Genomic DNA, 26235 nt, shown 5'->3' with positions numbered 1-26235 from the left:
TCAGAATCAATAAAATACATTATGATGATTGTTCTTTATATCTTTTCTTTGTTATTATTGAATAAAATATCTCTCAAATCAAATACATTTGTTTCTTGTCGAAACAATGTGCCTTATATCCACATTGTCCAACCGTTTTGAAAACTCATTTTAGAGTATGATCCTAAAAATGAAGCAAACCTAAATCTCGAGTGGACCATAATATAGGAAACAGTGGTAATTGATCATTAAAAACTTCTCCTGAGCCACAAAATTTTTGGATCAAGCTGATATTTGTGTGGTCTCTTTATTCAAGTCTTTATGAAAAATAAATATTTGTTATGGGAAAAATAGATTGTCCAATAAATATAAGGTCAGGTCAAAACCCAAGCACTCAGCAAGGTCAGCCTGTTACAAATACTACTAAAGGCACCACTCCCGAGCAGGAAACCAGATCGGAATCGATCTCGCAACAGTCCTCAAGAGTAGGTCGGAAAACCCGTTAATCTGTCCGATGCCAAAGGGAACTTGACATAATATCCAAGTCAACATAACAACTGGATTGGCATAATCCCACCTCTTTTAGTTTTGACCTGGTCCCAACGGTATCTGCCCAAAATCCTAATTGAGGATTTAGGAAGGCAATCGCGACACAAATCTACCCGACATCTTGACCGAGGATCTTAGGAGATCTTAATGACACATATGGGATCTGAATCCTTCTACAATATGCACCTACCGAATATGGAGACCATCTTCCACTCCACCGCCCTCTCCTACCTATAAATAAGGGCATCCCTAATGGTGAAAGGTACGCACAATCTCTAGCCTAAAACCTTGTTCAAGACCAGACCTAGATTCTCTACCTTACTTAGGCATCAAAGGGTCCCCTGTATTAGCTAGGGTCTCCTTTGTCAGTTCCTTGTGCAGGTGCTTAAAGGTCTACGGAAGGTTAACTAGATTTCTGCATCAACAGTTTGGCGCCTTTTATGGGAACGACGTCAAAAGTCGTTCTCATAATCCACCAATGTTCAACAATGGCGAAAGGGAGAAAGAAAACTCAAACATCCACTGCGGCACCTGATCTTGCGCCACCAGAGAGGTCTGCTAACCACCAGGATTCATCTTCCCAACTCCAGGATGACGCTGCGCCCGTAGGACCGATACAATGATCCTGCAATCAGGAAGGACAACTTATCTCTCTTGAGCAGTAAGTTGAGGCATCGCCTAACAATATCGACTTGATAAAGTGAATGTTAGAGCAACAGAACCCTCCCCCCGTCCGGGGGGCTGGGGAAGCAACGACTCGAGTAGTCATAAAAATTCCCGCACCATCTGAAGTGCCCGCTGACTCCCGAAGGAGCAGGTAGATCGGAGCATCTAGGCCGGCGCCCTCCCACGTTTCGGGCACTGCCGCATCTCAACTTACGCCATGAATTGGAGAAGAAGAGCACTAAAACTCTTGAAACCGCATTCGAGGCAGTGGCCGAAAGCAAAGATCCTTTGGAAGCCAAGCTCAATGAACTATGAGGCCAGATCGGTGACATACGGTAGGCTTATTGCACATACGCTCCGACCTCAGTAGAAACAATACTGGAAGAAACCAAGCTGTCATTTACCTTGATATCATGCATGCCCAACTTCCACCTAGGTTTCGAATGCCCCAGATCGCCCCATATTATGGAACCACTGACCTAACCAAACACCTAGAATCGTTTAGGGTTTGGATGGAACTTCAGGGCACATCAACCGTTGTTATGTGCCGAGCGTTTTCCCTAACCTTGACAAGAGCATCTTAGAAGTGTTTCCGACAATTGAAGTCATAGTCGATCAGCTCATTCTCACGACTCAGCATCGCATTCATCACCAACTTTGTTGGAGGAAAGGAATGACTCAAGCCGACTACTCACCTCCTCACCATTATATGGATAGAGGATGAGCTGTTGAAGGACTACATCAAGTGCTTCAACCTAGAGGCAATGCAAGTAGAGGGGCACTCGAAAGAGATCGCCTTAGCTGCCATGATGGGAGGCCTAAGGGAGGGGAGGTTCCTCTTCTCAATCTGTAAGAACCCACTGACAACATTGGTTAATCTCTTCAATCGAGCTCAGAAATTGTCACGCCCCAAACTCGGAAACCGGGCTCACAAAATTCCCGATCGCCGAATTTGGCGCCGACAGCCTCCGTAGAACCCCATTCTCGACTCCCAGCGCCCATTCGCCAGGTTCCGATCCTGGGATGCTACAAGGAGGATTTTCAACATCAGTTTGATTCGTAATAAGCATAACCAAAGGCATAACCCACAAACACAACCAAAAACATTCATCACATTTCCACTATAATCAAAAACTTAACAGGTACAGTGAGCATAAGGGAAATACAATGAAGATAGACCAAAACTCCAAAAGAAGATCAGCCACGCGTCCAAGCCTCAGCGCTGCTGCGATCCAACGTCACCTGCACGCAACGGTCGTGCATAAGCTTATAGAAAGCTTAGAGGGTGGTGAAAGTGTATGCTCAAGGTGATAATGTAGTTATGCAGTATCAGAGTAATGCGGAACATGCTGATGAATGCTAAGAGTCCCATTAGCCGTACCAAGGCCATGCGGTGCAAAGAATGATGTCGGCCATACCAAGGCCATGCAATGTAAAATGCAAGTCAAGCATACAAATCCTCATCTAAGTCCACATGTCAATACGGCTCAAATCTGGAATATCACCGGGGTCTAGTACACTCCAAGCCAGATTGCCGCCCCATCGCGCGCAATAAGGTGAGTGGAAAAGACCTCACTATCCGCCTGCTAATATCGGGCTTGGCTCGCCAATAGCGGACCCATTCCTCGAGCTGGTCAGACTCAGCCTAGCATTGCCCCCTACTCTCGGGCGGGTAAGGCCGCACCCCCTTCCAACCGACCACGACACAGTGGAAAGCGCAACCGTCTGGTAATCGGCAATCAGCGCTCATGCATCCACTCGATCTAGACGTTGGAGCAACCTCCGGTACCATAAGGGTTTAGGGACTTTCACCCGGGATATCTATCGCACCCCATGTAGAACAAAGATTTCCGGTATCCAATCACGCCAACCACGATACGTCGTGGAGACTACGACCACGATGTCGTTAGGGCGTCGATAACCATATCACTCAATGCGAATGCATGAATCACACTATCCAGTCATGCAGCAATCCTACGTGTATCGTGCGCTCATGTAGGGCAACACCCCCTGTAAGGGAGCCCCTAAACAATCTGCCCGAAGGCTATGTTATGATCAGTCATTTCTCATATCAAGCATACGTATGATGCATATGATCATGAATCATGGAATTAAACATATTATATGGGGTGGATGACGTGCATACCGAAAGTGGCCTAGACGGCCTACACATACCACGCATGAGCCTAACAATGGGCCCTAGGGAAAGTCATAATGTGGACATTTAACCACATTATACTTGCAATGTGGACGTCAAACCACCATTGCTTCCAAGGCATAGCTCTGTCATAAACATCATTACATAAATTATGTTAGGATCGTACATTGCAATGGACCTCAGGCACGTCCCATTGGGCCTTAAATACGTCAAATGGGCCGTATCATAGGGGTCTTGTATTCATCAAGTGGGCCACATCACTGGGCCGCACTAATGGGCCTTATGTACATTGCAATGGACTATAAACCGTGGGCTTTAGAACGTATCAAATGGGCCTAATCTTATGGGCCTTACATGTGTCAAATGGGCCTCGACAGTTGGGCCCCATATATGCATCAATGGGCCTACTCACATGGGCCTTATATGTATCAAACGGGCCCCGCCAATTGGGCACCATACGTGCATCAAATGGGCCTCAACCCATTAGCCCCATTACATCTTAATGGGCCCCGACCCATTGGGCCCCCAATACATTTAAATGGGCCCGGACCCATGGGCCTTGCATATACATTAAAGTGGGCCTCAAACCTAGCCCATAAGTGAACTAAAAATGGGCCTACCCCCACCTTTATATTATATATGATATAATATATCATATATATACATTACATATAATATTATATATAATATAATATTATATATATATATATAAATATATAAATATACCCACACGCACGCACCACACACACACACGCGAGCACCCACCCACACAGTGGGCTCCACATTCAGTGGGCTCCACGTACACTGTCCAGCGGACAGTGAAACACATGCATCATTGTGGGCTCCATGTGGGGCCCACCATAAGGTTTAGATGCCATCCAAACCATTGATAAGGTCACATGGGCCCAGTTGAAGGGTGAGAACAAATCTCACCCTGATCCCAAACTTCTGTGGGCCCAGGAAGGGTTTCAAAGGTAAATGTTCAATCCCACTATTTCACACGGTGTGGGCCACCTGAGTCTTGGATCAGGCTGATTTTTGGGGTGGGCCCACGTCAGATAGTGGCCCACCCGATGAACGGGTTAGATGGCACATAAACGTCAAGGTGGGGCCCACGGCTAGGGCCGTGGGTGGTCTCGATCAACGTCCGCCGACGGCTGCGTCTGGTGCTCGCGCTACGCTGACAACAGAGCAGAGTGCTTCTTCATTTTATTTTATTTTTTTGTTTTTCAGAAAATCTGCAGATTTTGCAGGTGGGGTCCACATCCAGTGAATCCCCACCGTCCAGTGCTCTTCCATGGCTCACCACGAGCAGTTCAAGTCCAATATCGGACATATTCCAGTGTACAACCCATCAGGGGAGGTTTCAATGGTGAAAACCACCTTTTGTTATGGTATGGCCCGCCTGAAGGTCTGATGGGTCCCACCTTCTGGCTCAACGCCTAAAATCATCTTAGGAAAGGAATGAACGGCATGGATTTAATACATACATCAAGGTGGGGCCTACATGAGTGGGCCACCCAAAGCCTTGAACCAAGCTAACGTTTGTGTTTTCCCAATTGAACGTCCAGCGTCCAGAGACGCTGGACGGTCTGTCATACAAGGTGACCTGCTCAGGTGGGCCACCACTGATGAATGGTGTGGGTAGTACACATATAAGGTGGGCCCCACTTAAATAAAATACCTACTACATGGTGGGGTCCATTCGAGCGGGCCACACAACCTTACCATCATACAATAAAATAAAATAAATAAAAAGACATAAAATAAAAAGGGAGAGATAGAGAGTGAGACCGTGTGATGGAGGGACCCCGACACTATGGGCCCTCCCTTGCACTAAATCATACATCAAGCGGGTCCCATTACATGTGGATCCATGAAAGCGATCCAACGGTGGAGATCCCTTCTCCACTAAAATAAATGGTCTAGATGACCCTAAACATATAAGGAAATAAACATCATGATGGGGTCCATGGAGAATGGCCCCATCATGGAATGATCATGATGATTCAAGTGGGCCATCGGCCACATCTTAGGGTCCAAAGTGAGATCCAAACCATTGATCGGTTGGCCTCACTTGGTCCATCTTAAAAATATGAAAATCTACCCTATCAAGACACCCACCACTGATCTTCTTGCTCCCTTGGCTTCCTTAGCTCCTTGTGCTATTCTTTGATGGAGGAAGATGAAAAATAGATGGTTGAGATGAGAGATGAAGGGGTGGGAAAGGTGGGCCACACAAGTAGCTTGGGAGAAATGGGAGAGGGTCTCACGTATGGGTTTTTTTTTTTTGCTTGAAAAAAAATATGAAGGAATAAAGGAGAGAGAGGGAGAGATAAGAGAGAGGGAGAATAGCTTAGGTAGGTAATAATGAGTTGTAAGAGAGGGTGGCTAGCATTAAATGCTTGTAAGAGGGGTAGGGGTAGGTAGGGTGGCTATAGCTAGGGTAGGGTGGCTATAGCTAGGGTAGGGTGATGTCATCGTTCTCATAATTTCCTAGAGATTAGTGCCACATGGAATAGGTGGGCCCCGCAATACGCGGTCCACGGTCATGATAATGCATAGTCCCCAACTTATGATCTAAGCGTCGGTTTGACGCACAAGACGCGGCGTTGGAACCGCAGCGACGGTGCGGTCGCTATAATACAACTTTCGGATCAAGCCGTCATCGGTGCGCGGAACCTGGCCTAGGATCGTGTGCAAACACCGGATATGGTACGAAGGTTGACGGTATTTGACCGGAAGGACCGCGGAAGCCAACGGAACAGTAAGGATTAGGACACGGGTCTTACAGAAATACTCTAATGCCAAGAAGCTTTTCAGCTTGCAAAAAGTTGCTCGGAATAAGGAAAACACGGCCAAGGAAAAAAGCAACCTAAGGAGGAACAAACTCCGACCAACAGCAACAAACAGAGAAAGAATGACAATTCAATTAAAGGTCAACGTCCGAGCAGACGACCCGACAGAAGGTTCACTCCCACACAGCAGATCCTCATGGAGGCCCGAGACAAGCGACTCCAGAAGTAGTCAAATAAGATAAAATCTGATGCCAACAAGTAGGACAAGCAGAAGTACTGCCACTTCCACCGCGACCACAGTCATTCAACTAGCGACTGCTTCGATTTAAAAGAGAAAATCGAGGCCCTCATCCGTAACGGGCACTTGCGAGAATATGTCAACATGAGAGAAGAGTAAATAAACTATAAGAATGAGTAACCCATCAATAATGAAGCCACCGGAGAAATCTGTAACATCTTTGGGGGACCCGCCGGGGGAGGAGACTCAAACCGAGCATGGATAACTCACACCCTAAGTATCAGTCACTGGAGTTCGGAGCATCAAATCAACATCACCAGCAGGCCTCCAAAGGAATAGAAAGTAGCATCATGTGAGCTAACATTCACCGAAGAAGACGTCCGAGGTGTCCACCACCCCTACGATGATACGTTAGTGGTGACCAAGACTATAACCAATCGCAAAGTGAAATTGCGGTTTAGACCACTGTAGTAGAAGTACGGAATAGTCCACGAGTCCTAAAGGTGGGTGAATCGGACTTTTCATGATTATACCAATTTAAAATTTCATTGCCTAACTTAAACTGATTTACAATTAAACTAAGTAAGGCAATGTGACTCTAAAGGCTTCCAAGTCAATAGAGGGTCCAATCACTTAGGCTACTCAAGATATACAATAAAGAAACTAGCCTATAATATTGTGAACTTGTGTGTGGAATGTGCTACCTATCAATCTTAAGCATTCATCCAATCATGCATAAATAATCAAGCATTCAAACTTATATAATCATGATTAAATAGATGTGCAAATGACAATTTCGAACACAAGGATGTATAGTGGTTCGACTACATGCCTACTCCACTCCCAACAACCGTACTCTCTCCTAGAGTGTATCAGATTTCACTATCAATGGTTTTGAATCAGGTTCACCATAAACCTTTACAGCCCTATACAAAGGACTCTGCAATTTATGCTCTACACACGAGCAAATGTCCTACACTAAGAATCTACGTTTAGGCCCCAAGGCCAAGGTCTCACCCTAGGCACCTACGTTTAAGCCATACCGACCAAGGTCCCATAGTAGGCACCTATGTTTTAGCCACACCGGCTAATTTCCCACACTAGGCACCTAATCGAGTTTGTGAATAGCAAACTCTTAGCCTCAATCCTACACGAGGATAGAGACTAACTTGTGAACTCTTAACAATGACACTTACTTGTCGAAATGAGTCCTCTTTTATAGCTTGTCTTGAGTTGCTTGATCATCGCTCTCTCATGCTTGAATCAGCTCCTCGATGCTCCCCTGATCACAATGCTATAATTTTTGTTATTTCAGCTTCACGATTAAGTACCTTGCATATGATGTTCCTATTAAGGTAACCAAGGTAATGAGAGTGGGTAGAATCTCGTATGAAGGGTAATGAATGAATTTCCTAAGGAATTCAACTGATGGATGCTCTAGAGTATTACAGAGACTATGGATTTGCCAATAGGTTTAGTCTCTGTACTCTAGAGAAGGCTCAAGATCATGTTCTTCATCAATAGGAGCTTTGAATGCTCATTGAAGTGAGGAATCACAATGAAGAAAGCATAAATCTCATGTGGATAGAGTCTAAGATGAGTGAGATGAGTTTGGGATACACTAGGGACTCTAAAATGCCTTAATCCACACTTTCCATAAAGTTCTAGGTCCTATATTTATAAAGAAAAAGTTCCAACAGATCTATAATGGCTAGTTTTTTGTTCTACCGAGTAAGCCTTTAGTGGCACGAAAATATCTATCGGTGGCAGCGAATTAGATCCTGAAGTTGCTGGATGAAATTTGTAACCTTCGGTAACACTGAATATTTGTTCTTCAATGGAAATCGGTGGGATCGAAAGTCCAGTCAGTGGTACCAAGTTAACTTTGAATGCTGCTTAATTGTTTTGGGCACTTTTGGTGGCACCGAAGGTGTCATTTGGTGGGACCTTCTCCAACCGAATTGGGACAGATTTTCTTGTTTTAAATTCTTATCCTTTAAATCATTCAACAACTTCAAAATTCCTAAAGCTAAGTCTAGAAGGGTAGAAAATATGAACTTAGAATGGCTTAAATAGATAATTTAAGTGGGTTTTCCTATTTGGGTTAAGATCATCTATAAGCAAGGTCAAGATTGTAGAAACTTTTCTTTATTTTGAATGTAACTTTGGTACTTCTAGTCACATTCTTTTCCGGTCTTCATTTGCCAAGAACTCATCCAACTACTTGACACAACTAGTCACATTATTAACAAACATGTGTGCACGGTGAGTGCACTAACACAAAGTGTTTTGGATAATTGGTGGACACCGACAGCTCAATGGATATCCTCTTCACTGAAGCCTTCGATAAGATGGGAGTGGGGAGGTCTCGACTCCAACTTGTTAAAACTCCCTTAATTGGTTTTGCGGAAGAAAAAGTCACCTCGGAAGGATCCATACAACTCCCAGTCACAACAAGAGAAGGAAAGAACCAAATAACGACCATGATCAACTTCCTAGTAGTCAACTGCCCCTCTATCTACAACGTCATTTTAAGACGACCTTCCCTTAATACTCTACGAGCAGTGGTATCCACATACCAACTCGCCATGAAATTCTCGACTAAGCACAAAGTCGGGCACGTTAGAGGAAACCAACAAAAAAGCTCAGCAATGCTATTCCATGGCGTTAAGAACACAGAACCAAGCGATGACCATCACCTCCCTGGATCCTCAGGAGGACTCGGTCGATAAAGGTGGAGGACCTCATCGGCATCCCACTCGACGAATCCGACTTGGCCAAGATAGTGCAGATTGGTTCGTCACTGACCCTAGCCCTATGAGATGAAATCATAAATCTCCTCCAAGGACACGCCGATGTGTTCGCCTGGTCCCATCAGGACATGCCTGGCATCGATCTAAAGGTGATAGTTGTTGAGGGTCAAATATTGCATATTGGACCCCATCTATTACTTGGTTTTATGAACATGATAATGCTTAATGTTCTATTTTAATCATGTTTGTGTTATAAGGTGAATTCAAGAGCTTGGATTGAAAAGGATGTTAAAAGCATGAATTTAATACTTAAGAATCACCAAAGCCAAGATTGGATCTGTTGAAATCAAGAATGAAGAATGCACATACTAAAGATTCAAGAAAATTAAGTTAAGAATGAAGAAAATCGAAGTTTTGAAGTGAAATTACGTAATCCTCGACTAATCCTGGCCTCTTCTCGACCAGTCCAGGTTATGCACAACCAGTCCTGGACACCGCTCAACCAGTTGAAACTCGACCAATCGAGGTTCCTCGACTCGAACTTCAGCGAGTAAAACAACTAAATTTCTGTCTTGCTCGACCAGTCGAGCGTGTCCCACGACCGGTCGAGGATGGCCTACGACCGGTCGAGGACTTCCCACAACCAGTCGAGTGTTACACAATTTTTGCGTAGATTGCGTAAATTTGAGACGATTTCCGAAAATTTCCACTTGATGCGAAAGTGTAAGACCTAAAATTATAAATAGGGGTCCCTAGCACACTCCTGGGCATCATCTAAGGTTTGAGGAGTGGAGCAAAAGCATGGAGAAGCCGTCGCCAAGAGTTTTTCTTCCCTTTCCTTGGTAGTTTTTTTTATACTTTTCTTAAGAGATTCTAGTTCAACCACATCTATGGTTGGCTAAACCTCTTAGCTAGTGCTAAGAGGTGAAGCTTGTAGCATGATGAGATATTTCTATTGCTTTGATTCATATTTATATTGAACTCTCTTTTATTGTAGTTTGATTATAAGGAATACTTTCAGTTTTTAATGGTTTGTTGTGACTCAAATTACAATAGATCTGTGATAGCTTTGAGTATGTTCTTTTTATGTATTGAGATTATGAATTTACGAAATCCTGTTGTTCTCCATTGTCCCTTGGCCATGGTTGGATGATGGAATCCTCCCTAACTTTCACAATTCTCCCAGATTGGTTATGGGATTGGTAAATCCTGTTGTTTGCCTTGTCTCCTGGGTATGGTTTTGTGATGGAATCACTTCCACATCTCACACCTCTCATCCATTGAGAACTAGGTCAAAGGAAGTTCATATTTAATTTTACTGAGATATCTTCCAATTGGATTGGATGGGACTTCGATTCCAATCGTGTGACTTGAATCAAGCGTAGATCTCCCTGGTTGATTTTCAGCTTCAGCTGTTGAAAGTGATATAGAACTTTGTTTCTTGCTAAACCAAGAAACTAAATAGTTTCTGATATAAAAACAACCACCACTAGTTGATTTTTGATCATTAAGATTACCAGCCCAGTCAGCATCCGAGTACCCAGCTAATTGAACACTAGTCTCATGAGGATACCAGAGACTGAGGTTAATAGTACTTGCAACCTATCTTATAATCCGCTTGACAGCAGTCAAGTACGATTCTTTAGGATCAGATTGATATCTAGCACAAATACCAACACTTAAAGCGATATCGGGTCTACTAGCAGTTAAATATAGTAAACTACCAATCATACTCCGATATAATTTTGGATCCACATTTTTACCTACAGAATCTTTTGAGAGTTTCAAAGTTGTACTCATAGGAGTATCAAAGTTCTTACCATTCTCAAATCCAAATCTCTTAATCAAGTTCATAGCATATTTAGATTGAGAAATGAACATTCCATCAGGTTTTTGTTTTACTTGCAACCCGAGGAAATAATTCAATTCCCCAACCAAGATCATTTCAAACTGAGATTTGATCAAATCTACAAACTCAATAGTCATGTCAGTACAGGTAGATCCATAAATGATATTATCAACATAGATTTATACTAATAAGATGTGATCCTTATGTTTTTTAATAAACAGAGTTTTATCAACACATCCTATTTGAAAATTATGGCTTAATAGAAACTTTGTTAGTTTCTCGTACCATGCCCTAGGATCTTGTTTTAAACCGTAAAGTGCCTTTTTAAGACGATACACATGATCAACATTTTTGGGGTCTTCAAAACCCATTGGTTGTTCAACATAAACTTCCTCATGCAGATCACCATATAAAAATGCACTTTTCACATCCATTTGGTAAATCATAAACTTTCTAAAACACGCAATGGATATAAAGAGTCTGATTGATTCAAGACGTGCTACTGGTGCAAAGGTTTCATCATAGTCAATACCTTCAATTTGAGTGTAACCTTGTACCACTAGTCTAACCTTGTTTCTAATTATATTACCAAGTTCGTTAGGCTTATTTTTGAAAATCCATTTGGTTCCAATGATGTGTTTATCTTTAAGGTACGAGATACCAAACATCATTTCTCATAAATTGGTTAAGTTCTTCTTGCATTGCAATAATCCAGTTTTCATCAGCAAGAGCTTCTTTTATGTTAGATGGTTCTATCTGGGATGTAAAAGCATAGCCTTGGTATGGCTAACGGTATTCATAGACTTGTCAACATATTCTGCATTACTCTGATATTGCATACTTGACACATATATTGCGCACACACTTACACCACCCTCTAAGCTTTCGATAAGCTTATGCACAACCGTTGCATGTAGGTGATGCTAAGACGTAGCAGCACTAAGGCAGGAGCGTGCGGGCTTCTAGAGTTTTTAATACCTATCTTATATTTCCCTTTATGCGTTGTACTCAAAAGTTTTTTATTATAGTGGATATGTAGTGATGTTGTTGTTTTTGTTTGGGTTATGCTTCTCACGAGAACAAATTCATGCTGAAAATCTTCATTGCAGGATCCCAAGATCGGAATCTAGTATATGGGTGCTAGGAGCTGAGAATGGGGTACTACGGAGGCTGTTGGCACTGGATTCGGCGATCAAAATTTTTTTTTAGCCCAGTTTCTGAGTTTGGGGCATGACATCTAGGGTTCAAGGAGTGGAGCAAAAGGGTGGAGAAACCGTTGCTAAGAGTTTTTCTTCTTCTTCCATAGTTGTTTTCCTATTTTTCTTAGGAGATTTTGGTCCAATCATGTCTATGGTTGGCTAAACCTCTTAGCTAGGGATAAGAGGTGAAGCTTATAGTATGATGGAATGTTTCTATTTCTTTGATTCATGCTTATGTTGAACTCCATGGATTCTAATTTGATATTTAAGAAATACTTTCAGTTTTTTATGGTTTATTGTGACTCAAATTAAAGTAGATCTGCAATAGCTTTGAGTATTTTCTTTTCCTTATTTGAGATTGTGAAATTAGTAAGTCCTATTGTTCACCATCGTCTCTGGGACATAGTAAGGTGATGAAATCCTTCCTAGTCTTCTCCTACTTTGAGATTATGGGATTGGTAAATCCTCTTGTTTGCCCTTGTCTCCTGTACATGGTTTGGTGATAGAATCCCTACCAATTATCATAGTTCTCCTTCATTGAGAATTAGATCAATGAATGTTCAGATTTAGTTTTATTGATATATCTTCCAATTGGATAGGATAAGACTCCAATTCTAATTGTGTTACTTGAATCAAGCAAGAGGGCTCCCTGATCACCACAAGTGGATCCTTGGCACCCTATTTCCCACCTTTAGATTCTTAGTTTTAATTAATATATTTATAATTACTCTCTCAAATACTTCAGAATTAGTTTCACATCTTCTTCTAGTTCTACTTCTAGTTAATTTCAGAAATGTAAAAGTTTCAGTCCCTGTGAATTCGAACTCGGTCTTACCAAGATTATTTCTACATCGCGACCTTACACTTGGGGTTATGAACAGTGATAGTCCGATAATAACGAGGCAAAAAGGTGGATTTCTTGCCTCTATTCCTTAATAGCTGAGGCAAAAGGCTAAATTAATAATAAATTACACTTTTATAGAACATTCGGGCCATGCAAATGGTGGACCTTGCCATGAAGATCACCTAGTACAAGTGTTAGGTGAGTTGGCGTGTCAGGTAGGCTATATTATCGAAATAATTGAATGGACGATGTCTGGCTCAATGTTCAAGTGTGGCAACCTTGGCTTCCTAAGGTGGACTTTTTGCCTCAGTTTCTTACCAACGGAAGTGAAATGGTGAGCTTTTAGCCTCAGTTACTCACTAACTGAGGTGAAACAATGGACTTTTAGACTCAATTGCTTACTAACCGAGGCAAAAAAACATACTTTTAACCTCGGTTCCTTAGCAACCGAGGCAAAAAGGGTGGACTTTTAACATCGCTTTCCTAGTAACTGAGGCGAAAAAGTAAACTTTTAACCTTAATTTTTACTAATTAAGGAAAATAATGGACTTTTAACTTTGCTTTTTCACAAACTGAGGCAAAATAACAGACTTTTAGATTCAGTTTCTCACTAACTGAGGTGGAAAAGGTGGACTTTTAGTCTTGGTTCTTTTGTAACTCAGGCGAAAAGACAGACTTTTAGCCTCGGTTTCCTAACAACTGATGCTAAAAAGTGAACTTTTAACTTCGGTTTCTTACTCATTGAGCAAAATAGTGTATTTTTGGCCTCAGTTTCTCATCAAATGAAGCAGAATATTGGACTTTTCGCTTCATTTTCTCACTAATTGAGGTGAAATGGTAGAGTTTTAGCCTTAGTTCTCACCAATCTAAGTGAAATAGCAGACTTTTAGCCTCGATTCCTTTACAACCGAAAAAAAAAGGAAAAGAAAAAAAAAAAGACTTTTACCTGGATCTCTTACCAACTAAGGCGGAATAATACACTTTTGGCCTTGGTTTCTCTCCAATTAAGATGAAATGGTATACTTTTAACCTTAAGTTTTCACAAACCAAGACAAAATAATAGAATTTAAACCTCTGTTCCTCTATAATAGAGGCAAAAACTGAACTTTTAGCATTGGTTACTTAACAACTAATGCTGATATATATATATATATATATATATATATATATATATATATATATAGTCTCCATTTTTTAAGGTGAGGTTAAAAAATTGTGGCTAAAAGCCTTCTTATTTTAGTAACATAAGACAATGGGAACAGTGATTTGCGCTATTGAAACTTTCTAAGGACCACCTTGACTTTTATTTGTCGTCCAACGTGTTCACGCGATCACACATGCACGGATGATTCATAACTTATATGACCCAAAGAAGGTTTCTATGGGAAACATCCCATCCACGCTGCTTTCTGTGGTGTGGCCCACTTGAGCTTCTAATCTACTGTATTTTCGAGCTCACGCGGTAAGTACTTGACACATATATTATGGTAGGGCTCACAAAATTTGATTAGGTCAACATACCACCAAGTTCATTCACACCACGCAATCCATTTTCATATAGGTCACGGTGGGTGACAACAAGGTTTGAGTAGCGCAACTTTTTTTTTTTTTTTTTTTAATTTTAATTTTATTGTGGCCCACTTGGCATTTGGATAGGCTTGATTTTTGAGGTTACGAATTGATGCAGACGATGGATGGAGTGGATTTAACACGTATCATGCTGCGACTCACGCGATGGATGGAGTGGATTTAACACATATTATGGTGCAATTCATAGGACTTTTTGTTGCAGGCGCACCCATATGTTACAGAGACATCGGCTGGAACCTGGGCTCGAAGGGAAACAAATTGGTTGCTCCCCCTGACACCAGCCTCGTGGCTAATGGTCGGTGCTCTGTGGGCCCCAACATGATGTATGTGTTCCATCCATTCCGTTCATCCATTTTTACAGATCATTTTATGGCTTGATCCCAAAAAGAGAGGTATATAAATATCAGGTGGACCACACCACATGAAAACAATAGTGGTTGGATATCCATCATTAAAATCCTCCTAAGGCCCACTGTACTGTTTAATTGACATCCAATATGTTGATTAGGTCATACAGACCCAGATAAAGGGAAAAAACAAAAATCAGCTTGATCCAAAACTTTTATGGCCCCAAAATGTTTTTTTAATTGTCGACGCTTATTCAACAATGTTTCCTGTAATGTGGTCCACTTAAGATTGGGATTTATCTCATTTTTGGTCTCATACCATAAAATGATCTGTAAAAATAGATGGATGGCATGGATGAGACACATACATCATGCTGGGCCCATGGAGTACCGACCACCAGCCACGGGGCTGGTGTCAGGGGGAGTAGCCAATTCGTTTCCAGGTCGAAGCGGATGGACACGACAGCAGTGACGTTACTGCTTGACAGTGTTATCACTACAACAAAAACTGGATTAGCCGACGATTTATGTGGCTAATTTACCAGCGCTAATTAAAATGGGCGTCGATTAGCGATCGGGTATATATACCGTACCAAAAGCCCTAGCCCTATTTTTCTCCCCTCTCTCTCTCTCTCTCTCTCTCTCTCTCTCCCCCCCCCCTTAGATGCAATGACAGCCTCGATCCCTAATCTACCGTATTCTACATCCTCGATCCTGTCCCTCTCTCGGCGCCCTATCCTTCTGTCTCTCTCCCTCCCTCCCTCCCTCCCTTTCTCCTCCCCGATCCCGTCCCTCTCTCTCTCTCTCCAGCTTTCCTTTTGTTTGAAAAGAAGCAACGCCTTCAGATCTGGCGATCTGTGATCGCTACCCTGAAAACGTTGCTCGATGCCACTGCACGCGAACGCGTTTGCTATGTCCACTGCACTCGATCGGTACTCTCTCTCTCTCTCTCTCTCTCTCTCTCTCTGCACCTCATTCCTCTCATGCATCTCCCGATTTCTCCAAATCTCCCAAAACCCTAGAGATTTTAGTTGATTTCTCTAAATCTTCTAAAACCTTATTCACATTCCAACTCTGCAGCTGCCTGAACCGAAGAGACTGGTTAGGTGGTTTTTTTCCTCTCTCTTTTAATCACTAATGGATTTATTTTTTTACTTCACTGGATTTGGAATTTTACAGGCCACTTATTTCTTACACAAAGCATGCTTGTATAGAATTTGAGCTATAAGCATGTCACATGTTTGACGAAATTCCTGAAACATGCATCTCTTTTTTTTTAATGGTTTGGTAGGTCTTTTTTTAGTCGTTTTGTTTTCATGTTTTGTTTATCTGTACTTGTACAGTACTAACATGCATCTCTTTTATTCTCCCATCATGCTGAAAACACTTGCCCCAGTGAGGAGAACAATCAGGCCAAAAACTATAGGGGGCTAAGGCTCTTCAGGACCTACTATAGGTGAGGAGGCATGGAGCACATCGTTATACCTGCACCATGGACCAGAGCATGATTACACAAGGAGACCACGGACATAAAACTTTAGCTATGAAATTATGAGAATTTCTGTTTGGTATATGATTGACAAAGCATGATCATACAGCTAGCCCCAAGATGGTGGGATGAGGCTAGGATGATGATGATGGTGATGTAAATAAATAAAGAGAAAGAAATTCAAACAAAGATTAGTGACTGACCAGGGAGTGAAAAGAAGCCACACCTTCATTGTCTTTGGGATTACTTTTATCTGCTTTTCCTAGTGAAAATCTAGGAGTAACTTCTATATTCATCTTTCAGCTCAATTGTGTTGGGATTTAGGGCTTCTAGTAAGTATATATTTCCTAACAGATCAAGACTTAACTGCAGGTTTGGTGGTGTCTGTTGTGGATCCACAACCTGGAGAGACCATTGTTGACTGTTGTGCTGTGCCTGGAGGAAAGACTCTATTCATGGCATCACGTTTGAGAGGCCAAGGTGATCTTCAATGAAATCCGATCCTTCGTATAGGATGGGTGAGGAATTATTGAGTCCTGAATCTCTCAATGCATTAAGATGTGTATAACGTCCAAACTCCTGATGTGCCATGTCATATAAGAGGTCCCATGAAATGGTCAAGGACTATAGATGTAAAGGGAAGGGCCCTGCCATGGATGGGCATTCCTCAAAAATCCCAATTACAAATGTCCTAATTAAAATAAATAAATTAAATCTTAAATGGTTGTTGACGGTAGAAAGAAGATGATGCCGCATCAGTCGATAAAAAAGGTTACAGATTGGACATCTAGAGTCATCAAGTCTGAATGATTTTTGAATTCACCATCCACAATGGGGCCCATCCATGCTTTAAATTTTTATTCTTTGTTCCATGTCGAAATCGAGTCTTCCTGGTTTTGGTCCATCTAAGATGAGTGAAGGGCCAAAACCTGTTAAAACTACCCAAAATAATTGCTTGTTCAGGACTGAAATCGCATCAACTTGGTCATGACCGAAACTGAGTCGATTCATTTTTTTCCCTGATATTTGATTTCATAGGCCTATCTGGTCAGCAATCTAGATCTGGGGACTGTGGGCTTCACCTGTATGGATTGCCTGCATTAGGTCACTAATCCTGTCCTGATGCACATGATCCTGTAATTCTTATCTATATGTGAATATAGCATCTGAACATTTCATTCATAGCTTTATGAGCCATACCTGTGCACAAGGCATACCATTTACACACCATCATACATTCTACGATGGTAGAAAGGTACAATATCCAAGCCCTTCATTAGGCGGGTTCGACGGGATTGTTGTTCTTACCCAAAAATAAATCTGGTCCAGGTGGACCACTATATTAGAAACAGCTGATGGGTTAGAAAACTTCAGCCTAGTTTTTATCAGCCATAAATTTGTATCGTGAACTATTGCCCGCCTGACTAGTGGACTGACCTGATACTTGGCCCAGGGCGTCCATGTAGAGGTAGCCCTATGATGGGTAGATTGTATCTCATTCCTATTTGCATGTTGGTACACTTGGCGTGTACATGGGCTACCTTTAACATGTGTGTGGGCTTAGCAAAGCTCTTTCACTAATGCCTTGTCATGATGTAGGGATGGTGTATGCAATTGATATAAACAAGGGCTGCTTAAGAATTCTTTAAGAGAGCCAAGTCACACAATGTCAATGATGTCATCACTGTTGTACATGCTGACCTTCATATTTTTTCTGTAAGTTATTTACCAACAGAAAATTAATGAATAAAGTAAAGGAAATTTTGAGTTCATCATGATAATCCACATTTTCAATTTTCTCCTTATGCTTGCAATGTTATAAATCATTTATTACATATTAAGATGGGTACATTGTTTGTATTCTAAACTTTTATGCGTTATCCTTGGGGAATGTACCATTTGAGGTGCATCTATTTTTTGCTTTCTGCCTTTTTATTGTTTGGTATTTATTGTTGTAGATATGTATATAAGGGGCTATGCCATCAGCAGAAGATCATTCACTTTCAGGCTAATTCTTAGTATGTAGCTGAAATGCTTCATTTTCTTTAAATAGCCATGTTGGAAACACATATGCAACATATTAGGAAAGCATGTTATTTAAATAGCCATGTTGCAAAATTGTGGTTTTTCCTGATAGCCATCGCAATGTGCATTCAACATTTGGCATCCAGCTATCAACCACTATATGCCAAAGGCTAGTTCCTTTCGTTGTATTTTTTGAGAAGCCCGGTTCCTTTTGTTGTACATCCTTTCTTGCTAATACTTCTCAATACAATCAAGTATGCCTAAGGAAAAATAAAAGTTTGAAACCTACAATGTATTTGTTTCTTTTCAAAAATGATCTAGACTTGGAGAGAAGTATCAAGGGATAATCTTGCAAGTTGAAGTGCTGACTAGGTCCTGTATGGTGATGTGCCTTCAAAAGCTTCAACTGTCCAACTGTGGGGATTACAGATTTCAACAAATCATGCCATCACATAGAACCCCACTGTGTAGATTCCTTTCTCAAAATTCAAGTGATTCTGATCATCAGGTGGGGCCAATGTGTACACTGAATGGGAATCATTGGTCAATTTTCTCTTTACCATCCATTTCTTTTGTACCCACAACCCACCTGATGATCAGAACAACATGACTCTTGAGGAAAGGTATCCAATATTTCTTTTGGATAAGCACAGGTGGCCCATAGAAGGCAATTGACTGTTTCAACAAATATGACTGTCTGCATTTAATTGAGAAATATTTGATTATTATATTGTCATATTGCTAGACATATACAGAATCAAAATCAAGATACAATAGAAAATGATTAATTCTGAGATGCCAATTGCAGAAGTTTGGATGAATGAACATCATGTGTTTCAAACTTGTGTTATCGGGCGCCAGTTGGAAAATGTGGCAAATGGCAATTGTGTGACACCCACTTTAAGTTGAAGTGGTACTCTGACAAATAGTATAAACCACCTGCGAAGTCTTGATTGGTACTCTGACAAATCATGCTTTTTTGGCCTTACCATATACTTTTGCTATGACAAATCAATTATCCTCATAGCATCTAGCATGTTTTATTTAGATGTCCTTGTGCAGCCTCAAATTTGGTGATATATGGTCATCTTGATGGTCGGTTCCAGCTTGTGCAGCCTCAAATTTGCCAAGTTGGCACAAGTTGTGTGTAATTGTCCATGTGGGGTGCACAGACCTCTTGTAGATCATGATTCTCTCATACTTTCCCTGTTTATGGATGCGTCTTGAAGGAACAATATTTTTTTCTAGGTTTACGTTACTTTCTGAAATCATATTTTCTTTTTACAATATCCATTTTCCAAAACTAAATTTGGCTCAATCATTTGGAGAGGTTGAGTTGACATTGAAAAATTGTATTTCTAGAAAAAAAGGAGAAGAAGAAGAAGAAGAAGAAGGGCTTTGAGGGGCTTTTTATGATTTTCCATTACTAATGCATTTAAAAGAGTGGTCTTTCTTATTTTGGATATGTTCCCCTAATCTTGAGGTTCTCTTTATAAAGATAATTCCCACAATGTATCTCGACGTTAGTGCCACATAACTTCATTCAACTTTTTTCCCTTGCATCTTTATGATACTCATTATTTACATTCAAGTTTCAAGCTCCTATTTAACATCATATAGTCTTAAGGGCAATTATCTGAAATTTTCTGAATAAGATGCGAAGAAATGTGTCATTGTACTATTGTGGATGCTGCTGAGGTGTTTCTGCAGATTGGGAGTAAGGAAAGCAAGATTATCTATATGCTTCTGTTTCTGATGATAAGGGATGTTTTGCATCGGTAATTACCTGACCGATGCTCAAGCACTGGATTTTCAATGGATTTTTCTGTTCAACGTAAACCATTGGCCTCTATTTTTGGTTGTCCATATTTGGGCCAACCAGTCAGATGGTTAGGAACTTCTGAAGGATGCTGCTCTTTTATGTGGTCCATCCAAACTGAGTCTACTAGATGAATGATTTTACACCCTATGTTGTCATGCATCTGCTGGAGTGGCAGGCCAGCAAATCTGATGCACTCTACCTGAAATATCTCAGGTTTCTTCATTTTTATAGCCTTTTTACTCTTCTGTTTCACAATCCCTATCATCGAGAAGCTGAAGGTGCTCGGAGCTACTATTGTATTGGAATGATTCAATATATTTTTTCTTTCTCAAATTATTTCTAGAATATAGAGATTTCAAGTTTTCTATTTCTGACACTGTAACCATATATTAATCTGAAGGACTTTGATTATGTAGCACTGGAAGAAGTCTTGCATTATTACGTTCAGGGATACCATGGAGTTGTTAAAGAAGGAAGACCGGTCTACATCGAGAGACTTGGTAAAGCTGAACCAAACAAGCTTATGCACATTACAAGAGTAGATAGCTACTTAAGGTATCATGTACAGGAGTATGAGAAGGTCTTCCTCTATGAAAGTTCATTACTATGAGGACGTATCCAATAAGATGAAGGTTCATTACTTCACCTTACCATTTTCATATTCATTTCAGTTCTAATATGGCATAATTTTTGTTCTTGATATGGCAAGATGCCTTTGACTTACTATGCTCTTATTCATTATGGATTTGAAGATTAGGAATGTTAAGGTCCCAATTTTAATCTTTGTCTTTGACTTACTATGCTCTTATTCATCTGTCATTATTCTTCACTCAAACCAGTTTACAGGCGCTTGTTTTGCCAATTCTGTGGGACACTGGCTGATTATCTTTAGCCATTCATTTGATGGGCCACCATTTGTAAGGATAGGAGCCCCATCAGTATTAAGCATTTAGGTATATTCTACATCATTGGAACCCCAGTTAGTATGATTTGGATGTTTGTATGTGCATGCCATGTGTGGTAGATGCAGATAGTGGTGAAACCAAAGCTTAGTTAAATTGTTCCCTACAATAGACATGTCACTGACAGTTACAATAATATTCTTTGGGGATATCCTGCTTTATGGAAGTGAGATTCTTCAATTGTCTGTAAGATAGCATTCTCTTATAATCATAATAAAGAAGAGCACATCTTTGATAAACATAATAAAGAAGAGCACATCTTCAAAAATATTCATCCCTGTTTGGGGCATGGGAAGTTATTTCATACTTTGGTAGAAATAACTTATTTGTTGAACAGTTGGATTTTTTTATTTTTGTTTTTCAATTTTAACCATCTGATACTTGTCCACCATTTGGCAATCAATTCAAGGTAATTTTTGGATTATGATGCATCTAAATTGGTGCTGACAGATTAATTTGAGTTACTTGTATGCCACATATATCAACCATCACATCTTGCCAAAGTTGTTATGCCTGAAAGCTACATCTGCAGAAATACTTTATAGTTAAATATATCCCTTGAATTTGTGGATTATGTGATTATGACAATATATCTCATGATTTACAAGATAAGCCTATATTTTCCTCATAAAATGAGCTTATGGTCTAATTTGACAAATTGTCTTTTACTATTTTTTCTGTGTAATTCTGTGTTCATGCTACTTCTATCAGCTACATGAATATAGAACGGATCCTTATCCATTTGTCTTAACAATAGTGAGATTGAGGAAAGTGAACTCTCTGATGCAAGATCAACAAATTTGAAAGAAGATGGATCTTCACCGTCCCTAACTTTGATCAGAAAGCAAGTAGATATACCATACCAGCTCATAAATTCACCAGTTGAATGGTTAGTCTTGTAAAATATATGGAATGGTTTTTTGAAGATCTGTTTTCCCTTCTACTTCTTTATTTCTTTCATCGGTATGGCATTTTGGAGTTAATCTATGTGTATATGAAAAATCAGGGATGGTATTCAGATAAACTTTCATATCTAAAAGGAAAAGTGCCTTTCTCGATAGGAATTCCAATATCAGTTGCCCTGCCCTTTGGAGTTTTTGAGAAGGTTTTGTTAGATGATTCAAACCATTTTTGTCTCATCTCATCTCATGTCACTCAAGTGTATCCAAATTCAATGGAAAATCCAAATTCATTAGTTGTGTGGGAAGCAGTTGATGCATGTCTTGTTGTCATCTGATAGGGAAGTAGACAATTGAACTTAAAATATGCATTGGACAGAATGGTAACACTGGAAATATAAAAGCTACCAAGCATAGCATGTCATCAGGTATAGAGATGAAGCTTGATGAGCTGCGGAAAGAGCTCTCTTCAAGTCATGAAGGAATATTGCCACATACCATTCTTTCCACCCAACAGATCAGCACGTTAAGCACCGAAAAACCAACTTCCATGGAGCAGCTAAGGACTAGCTAGCCTGGTTCTGACTATCATAGGAGCAGTTTTCAAAGGGCTAATGGTGGGTGATCCACTCTTCTCGTTGCATACAAGTGGGGCAATCCAGAGTTCAAATCACTTCAACATTTTGACGCCACTCATGCTAGGAGTAGACCATATAGAGTATTTTTTTTATTTATTTATATTCAAGACCATTTATTGTAATAAATTTTGTTTATTATTCAGTTTTATTTGTATTGCATCATTTTTATGTTTCAAATATTTAAAAAATACAGGTTTTGATTGAATTATATATAATAAACAATTACTGGCATGCTAGGGCCTCTCAAATCCATGCAAAGGCTTTTATTGGCGCTTGTGTAAAAATTACGGCGCTTTTTCGCGAGAAAAAGTATCCACAAACCACTTTTACCGGCGCTCTGAGTGATTTTTAGCAGCGCTTATTCGCGTCGGGGAAAAACTACAATTGCAGTGCTCAGAAATGCGCTGAGAAAAGGTGACTAGTGCCCTATTACTTTTAGCGACATACCCATTTATCGGCGCTTGACTAGCGCCGCTAATAGAATGGCGCTTTTAGGGATCTTTAGCGGCGCTTATGAGCGCCGGTAAAAATCCCATTTGTTATAGTGTATGCGGGCTCGTAATGATGCGGGTGTTTTGTTGTTCATTTATTTTATATCATTATTTTTATGCCATGATTTATTTTTGTTATTTATTGTTATTATTGTTATTAATATTAATAATAATAATATTATTATTATTATTATTTTTGGACATAGATTCAAATCTCACCGCATCAACAAAACAGTTCTGATTAAACGCCCACCCTTCAAAGATTTTCGGAGACTATAAAAGTTTTAAATGAAGCAGATATTTGTGTTTTCCCTTTGTCCTGGTCCATGTGACCTAATTAACAGGTTAGATGGTAAATAATCATTACAGCGTGGCTAAGAAAGTTTTTAATGGTGGGTGTTGAATGACTACTAAATTTCTGGTGTGGTTCACTTAAGATTTGGATCTAATTTGCTTTTTTAGCTCGTGTGAGATGACTTAGAATATGAATGGACAACACAGATAAAACACATACATCATGCTGGGCCCACATTGCACCATCCACTAGCAACCGTCAAGTAGGCCATCCGCGTTCGTGCAAAAGGCGCGGGTTGGGTGTATCTCTGGATCTACAAAAGTGGGTGTGACCCTGACTATGGGGCCCACTCTGATGTATGTGACTACATCCACACCATCTACCCATGATGGAAGCTTATTTTAAGGCATGGTCTAAAAATGAAGCAGATGCAAAACTTAGATGGATCATAGTACAGGAAACAATGGTAATTAATTAACCATTAAAAACGTCTAGTGGGCTACAAAAGCTTCATATTAAGATAATATCCGTGTGGTCTCTTCATCTCGGGTCTTGGGGACCTTGTCAAGCTGGCAAATAAACATTCCTATGAAATCCATCAAGTTTTTAATGATGGGGGACTCAATAATGATTTGTCTCTTGTAGCGTGGTCCACCGTAGATTTGGGTAAGCTTTAATAAACTAACATCACAAGGAGCCCTACGGTCAGGGTCCCACCGACCTTGGTGGATCCGAGGATCGCTGCGCCCGAAAAAGGAAAAGATAGCTAAATAAATAGTACGGATCCGCACTCAATAAAAAAATAATAATCCGGATCCTCCTGTCGCCCCAAGCAGGAAAATCCTGGCCCCACGTCATCACGCTATATTTAAACTGGACCAATCACCATGCAGCAAGCGTGTGGCAAGCAGAGGATCCGGAGTCGTAAATAAAAATGGGAAGATACCTTTGTCAGCTCTCTGTTCAGCAATTTTCAAAAACCAAAAGCCAATAGGTCAACCTAACTGGGCGACTGCCGAGTCCTGGGCCTTATCCGGGTACAGAAGAATTTGATCTCTTTAGAAGAAAAAAAAAAAAAAACGTACTAAATGACAATGATAATCGTATTACAATCTCTTGAAGTGAAATTTTATTACACAAGATGAATATACAAATCCAATCTCACAGGGTAAGCAAGCAAGAACAGAGAATGCTTACACATCCGGGCGGATAAAGCTTACACATCCAAACTCGTCCGCCCGTTCTCATCACAAAAGCTTCTCCGAAAAAAACAAAAAACAAAGTACTTCACAAGCAACAACACTCTTAGAATTCAGAAAGAGATAGAGAGATCGAAAGAGAGATGCAGATGATCGATGATCAAAACCAAAATGCCGCAATCACAGCTGCCCCCATCGCAAATGACTCCAATGCATACACTTTCACATACAGTTTGCTAGAAGCATTGTCCGATGGAGGCGCAGCCAAAGTGGTAGAAGAGAGGGAAGGCTTCTTGTGCTTGGAAGGAGAAGGAGCCGGCGGAGCAGGAGGCGGATGAGGGCCGAAGATGTTGAGCGGAAGCAGCACCTTGTCCACCTCGTAGACAGCGAGCTGGCCATCAGTGTAGACAGTGCTGGCAACTGAGGCTTTGTTGATCCCAGTACTGATGTTGACTGTGTTGCCGGAGGAGGTGATGTTGAGTGGGAACTGATATTTAGTGATGTCGCCGGCTTCAGTGCGAAGAGGGTTGCTAACTGTCTGAAACTGCGAGAGGGGGATGAAGGAGGGGAGTACGTGGAATTGGATGAGATTCACCTTCTGCTCATCAGTGAGACTGTTGAGGGTGCCGTTCTTGAGTCTGGAGAAGGCACTGTCGGTGGGGGCGAATAGGGTGATGCCATTGGAGTTGTTGAGCTGGATGTTGATCCGATCGCCCACGGAGGTGCTCTGGAGGAGCCGGATAAGAATTGTGAACCCACCAGCCTTCTCGAGTATTGCGGTGATATTGGTCGGCCCTGCTGGCGCTGGTGCCAGGGATGTCACTGGTACCAGTGGTGCCACTGGTGCCACTGGTACCACTGGTACCACTGGTGCCACTGGTACTACTGGTGCTACTGGTGCCGGGGATGGAGACTGTGCAGTGACGATGGTGAATAGTGCAATGGTGAATGAGAAAACCAATGAGAGTCTTTCCATCGTCGGCGCTGTTGTTGATGATGCGGCGGCTGCTTTTGCTGCTGTGGTTTTTCTTTTTACCTTTGCTGCCTTGGGTTCTGTTTTGTGAGGTTGGATAGGTTTTATAGTGGAGTTTTATGGTGGATTGAGGTAAGGAAGGTAGAGGATGCGATCGATATTGGAGTAATATCATATCGATCCACCAAACGGATGTGGTGGTGGGATTTGGAAGATGGAGAGATAATGATTGCCGCTGGCATTTCTATTGTTTTTGTTACGTTTCTTCGTGGGTCCTCCAGCGTGAGAACAGTCAGGAGCCGCGCAACACGACTAAAAGGATTTCTATCTGTGGCCACGCATGTATATTGGACATTTTATCTAGCCGTACATTTTTCTCATACAATTGTCATGTGATAATAATAATAATTATTATTTAGTCGAGGGCATGCTCCCAGTATAAGCCACGTAATCAATGGGCCGGATCACTGCA

General features: G+C 41.0%; 1 protein-coding gene across 1 annotated transcript; it reads right to left on the bottom strand.

Moving 5' to 3' along the window:
- Positions 1-24194: 24194 nt before the first annotated feature.
- LOC131253984 (fasciclin-like arabinogalactan protein 12) lies at positions 24195-25985 on the bottom strand. Its single transcript, XM_058255055.1, has one exon. The coding sequence runs from the start codon at positions 25764-25766 to the stop codon at positions 24951-24953; it is 816 nt and encodes a 271-aa protein (XP_058111038.1). The 5' UTR covers positions 25767-25985; the 3' UTR covers positions 24195-24950.
- Between the last annotated feature and the right edge of the window lie 250 nt (positions 25986-26235).

The sequence above is a fragment of the Magnolia sinica genome, chromosome 8 (genome assembly GCF_029962835.1).
Source record: "Magnolia sinica isolate HGM2019 chromosome 8, MsV1, whole genome shotgun sequence".
Classification (NCBI taxonomy): domain Eukaryota; kingdom Viridiplantae; phylum Streptophyta; class Magnoliopsida; order Magnoliales; family Magnoliaceae; genus Magnolia; species Magnolia sinica.
The sequence above is the reverse complement of the archived record's forward strand: the minus strand, read 5'-3'. Positions and strand labels throughout refer to the sequence as shown.